Source organism: Morone saxatilis, unplaced genomic scaffold (genome assembly GCF_004916995.1).
Source record: "Morone saxatilis isolate NCDOM2014 unplaced genomic scaffold, NCSU_SB_2.0 Contig0, whole genome shotgun sequence".
NCBI lineage: Eukaryota > Metazoa > Chordata > Actinopteri > Moronidae > Morone > Morone saxatilis.
Window position 1 is genome coordinate 20750266 of NW_023339650.1, and position 4271 is coordinate 20754536.

At 41.9% G+C, this 4271-nt stretch overlaps 1 protein-coding gene across 1 annotated transcript in view; it reads right to left on the minus strand.

The window, feature by feature from the left end:
* Nucleotides 1-311: 311 nt before the first annotated feature.
* Nucleotides 312-4271, minus strand: part of LOC118328380 (pyruvate dehydrogenase E1 component subunit alpha, mitochondrial-like) — a gene marked incomplete at its 5' end in the record, with an annotated part of 7446 nt that continues 3486 nt past the window's right edge. Inside the window, 7 exon segments of the mRNA XM_035662130.1 lie at nt 312-2079; nt 2727-2835; nt 2919-2986; nt 3447-3518; nt 3909-3953; nt 3955-4065; nt 4163-4255. Coding sequence (XP_035518023.1) covers nt 1915-2079; nt 2727-2835; nt 2919-2986; nt 3447-3518; nt 3909-3953; nt 3955-4065; nt 4163-4255 — 663 coding nt within the window.

Below are 4271 nucleotides of genomic sequence, written 5' to 3' on the forward strand. Positions count from 1 at the left end.
AAAAACTCTAAAAATGCTGAGAAATGTCATCAGAATTACCCAGAATCCAAAGTGACGTCTTCATAAAGCCTGTTTCTGTCCAAACCTCAAAATTATTACATGTAAATTAATATAATTCAAAAGAAAAAGCAGCAAATCTTCAGTTTGACGACTGTACATGTAACTAAACATTAGCATGAAGACAAAATAATTTACTTTAATGAATGTACTTCCTCCACAGAGGAAGAAACAGGTTAATTATCTGATAATGAATTAGATATTTTCAGTGGTTATTTGATCTTAATCATAAAAACACAAACACAGTATTCATCTTGCTGCTTTCTATATGTATTTATTTTTAGTCTCTCAGTTCAACACACACACACACACAGAGGGAAGTAAAGCTTTATATATCTGTACAACTTCAGGCTCAGTGACAGTAAACATAGAAAGGTATGTAAAGGAGGAAAAATCCAGTCAGTGCTACTGTAGCTCCAGATTTTAAATGCGTCTTTACATAATTAAGTGTTCTGTTAATAACATATTGTAGTGCATCCATCCAACAGCAGAGGAGGAGAAATGTTCTAGTGTGCACAGTCAGGTAGGTAGAGATTATCTGGACAGGTAAAGTGCTCCAGTGTAGGCGATGGAAAGGTGAAGCAGCTGGTAAATGTCGGGATGAGCAGGTGAGAAACATTCCTGGAAGTCACTCTGGTTAAAACTGGATGTTAAATATTTACTTTAGAGCTTTAATTCACTGTATAAATAATTTCTGACACTTAAATCTTATACATAATCCTCATAAGGTAAATTCCTGCAGCTCAAACATACATGTAACCAGTGGTGGAAGTACTCAGATCTTTAACTTAAAATGGCAATAAAGGAGCTTTTATTTTATGTTGATTCTGGTGCCCCCTGTGGACAAAGGTGGTAGTGTTTCTGCCACCTCATTTCATTGATTTCAAGGGGAATTTGACCCGGTTAAGAACACACAATCACATTAATAACTACATAGAAACAGCCAATCTGCTCTCTGCTGTTTGGTTATGAAACAGTTTAATACCGACGCCTCTGTAGGACCTACATAAACAGTTAGAAACTCCTTGTAGTAGGCGATAAGCATCAATATGGACTTTAACCATAATATTATTGGATTATAATCATCACTTTAATGTTTCAGATGGTAACTGAAGCTTAATGCATAATGTTTATCGTGAATATTTTGTATTAATAGTGTCAATCTGTAATAAATAAATAATTTAAAATCAAATAAATGTGGAGTAAAAAGTACAATACTTCCCTCCGAAAGTATAAAGTAGAATAAAATAGAATTACTCAATTGTACTTGAGTAAATGTACTTTCCACCACTGCTTCAAAAAAAACACATATCACCTATATCGAGCTTTCTGACACCAAATACACTGAATCTGTTCCTGCCGTCTCTTTAAAATAATTTAAACTGTCTGACTTTCACAGATGGATTTTTGGAGGAAAAAAGTGTTTCAAACTGTAAAAATAATGCAACTAAAAAGCAGAGGAAGTTGTAACAGATGTGTCCTACGAGGGAAAGGAACCCTACGTTTTGTGCGTATACAGTTCAACCCTGCAACATTTTAAAACCTGTTAACTACAGGCTTCACATCTCATTATCAAACGGCAGCTGCACACAGTGGCTGGACGACAACTACACCCACAGACTGGTCAGATGTGCAGCAGAACAAAGAAGAAATCTTAAAATACTTCTATATAAAACTATAAAATAAATTACACTGACAGGTTGCAGGTTGAGTCCCATTAAGGTGCTGGAATGATCTAAAACTCGAAAGAAGAAGCTGCTTTTGGGGTATTTCTTTCAAAAGTGAGGGTGTCAGTGAGGTTGAAGGACTCTACTTTTGACGAAGGTCGGTGTGTATCTGTATTAGGAGTGTGTGAGTCTAGCTAACGGACTTGAGCACCACCCAGGGGTTGGTCCCGCGGACCTCCAGGGGCGGGTTGTTGTGGAAGATGTGGTTGCACAGCTCCTCCAGCGGCGGCTCTGGATCGGACGTCGCAAACTGGGCGGCGTCCTCCACCTCCTTACGGATCGCCACGTCGATTTCCTGACAGGACAGAGAGGAAGCACGTTAATCTCTAAAGCTCCACAACAAAGTGATATTGTTTAAGCTCAAAATCCCATCAAGTGCTGAGAACTGAGGTCTCCTTTATCCAAATGAAGGTTGTAAGAATAAAGGGCGCTGTACTTGTAGATCACATTATAAATGAATACACAGAAGCTATAGATATTCCTAAATGTTACACACTGGACCTTTAATGCTGCTTATACGCCTTTGAGACACGGCGGGTTGAAAGAGAAACGATAAGAGCTCAGATATAAAGAGTATATTTAAATGTGTAGGTGCCTCTGTGGTGCAGCGTTTCCATTTAGGTCAGGTTTGACTCTCTACCTCCTCCACCTTCACTGAAGAACCTCTGATGGGGCTTTCAGACCAGACGAGCGTTACAGTTTCCACCAGCGTCAGCTAAAACTCGAGGCTCAGTTTTAGTGGTGACCTAGATAGTTGAGCTTTCAGGCTTTAATCGTACAAAGTGACGTTAAAAATGATCAAAATTAAACTCTTTGCGGTCAAATGTAACACCTGCAGACTTCCACTTCCTCTCTGCCAGGAAACCTACGAATCCACGTCATGAAAACTCACTGCAGGTTGTCGTGTGGACTGTAGAGGCGGTGTGCGTCGTGTGCGCTCACCTTGAACTCCTCTATCGACGCCATGTTGTTGCTGAGCATGCGCTCCTTCAGCATGGAGATGGGGTCGCTCTTGCTGCGCACTTCCTGAATCTCCTCCCGAGTGCGGTAGCTACAGGAAGTTACATCAAGAGTTAGAACAACTTAACCAGGTCTAGGAGCTACAGGAGGTCACAGTGTAAAAACGTTACTCACCTGACGCCTGGGTCACTCATGCTGTGTCCATGGTAACGGTAGGTCTGCAGCTCCATTATAATGGGACCCTGAAACACACAGTTCATTCAAACGGCTGTGGACGCTCAAGAATCTGCTTATTCCCTCAGAATTAGATCTTTATATTTCAAGCTTGTGCTTTACACTCTTATCCAGTGCAGTGGTACAAAAGCTTTATGTGCTGAATTATTTAAAACACCCAATAATAAGTGCTGAGAACAGCAGTTAAACTCAAAAGATTGGAGAATGTGTGATACAAGTTGTCCCAACTAGAGAGAAAAGTTCACCAAGAAACCCAGGTTTTTGGTTAACTGGATCTTGATCTTGTAACTGAACTATGAGCAGGACTTCACATCGTCACAGACCAATAAAGGCATTAACAACATGAGGTAGACTAAAACATGACTCACGGAGCAGATTTGAGAAACTGAGTCAGTCAAACTCTCCACCAATTTATTGCATTTCTGATTTTATCTTTTTTCTCTCTTCACACAGAGCAGCTCAGCTCACCTTCCCAGACCTGCAGTGGTCTGCAGCAAACTTTGTGGCCTCTCTGACACACAGGACGTCCATCCCATCCACCTACGACGCAAGAAACACAGAGAAACAGCAGCAACATTAACACAGTCGGCATTAAGCTTCACAAGAAACAAACAGCTGCTCCAGATGTTGATGTAGCTTAAACAAAACAACAATCATTTAAAAAAAAGGGATAACTCATTGATCCTCAGCTGTTTGTGTGCAGTATCATACATGAGCGTCAGACAGCTGTATGGATGCTCACACCTGCAACTGCCAGGACGGACTGTCAGTCCTCCTGTTATAGTCTAGGTCCATACAGGCCAGCTGCAGCGTACAGCCATCAGACACACTGCAGCTACCGCCCAAGACACCCGATGTGTAACAAAGTCTGAGGTTAACATCGACATCACAAACAGGTCAAAAAATGTTTCATTTGTGACTGTGTCTCACTCTGATTCCCGGTACAAAGTCTCCCCTCTTGTAGAGTCCGGTGCTGGGCTGAAGCCCTCTCCATCGACGTCCCCATACCGTACTGGTTGTTCTCGCAGATGAAGATGCACGGCAGCTTCCACAGGGCAGCCATGTTGAACGCCTCGAACAGCTGGCCCTGATTGGATCAGAGAGGACGGGAGAAGGTAATGGTTGAGCGAACGTCTTCATATCGATGTAAAAAGGTGTTTTTGAGAACTTGGCGTTACATTTACCTGATTGGCAGCTCCGTCTCCGTAGAGTGTGACACACACCTGGTTGTTGCCTTGGTACTGGCAGGCCAGAGCGATGCCGGCTCCTAAAGGCACCTGAACAATTCACAGC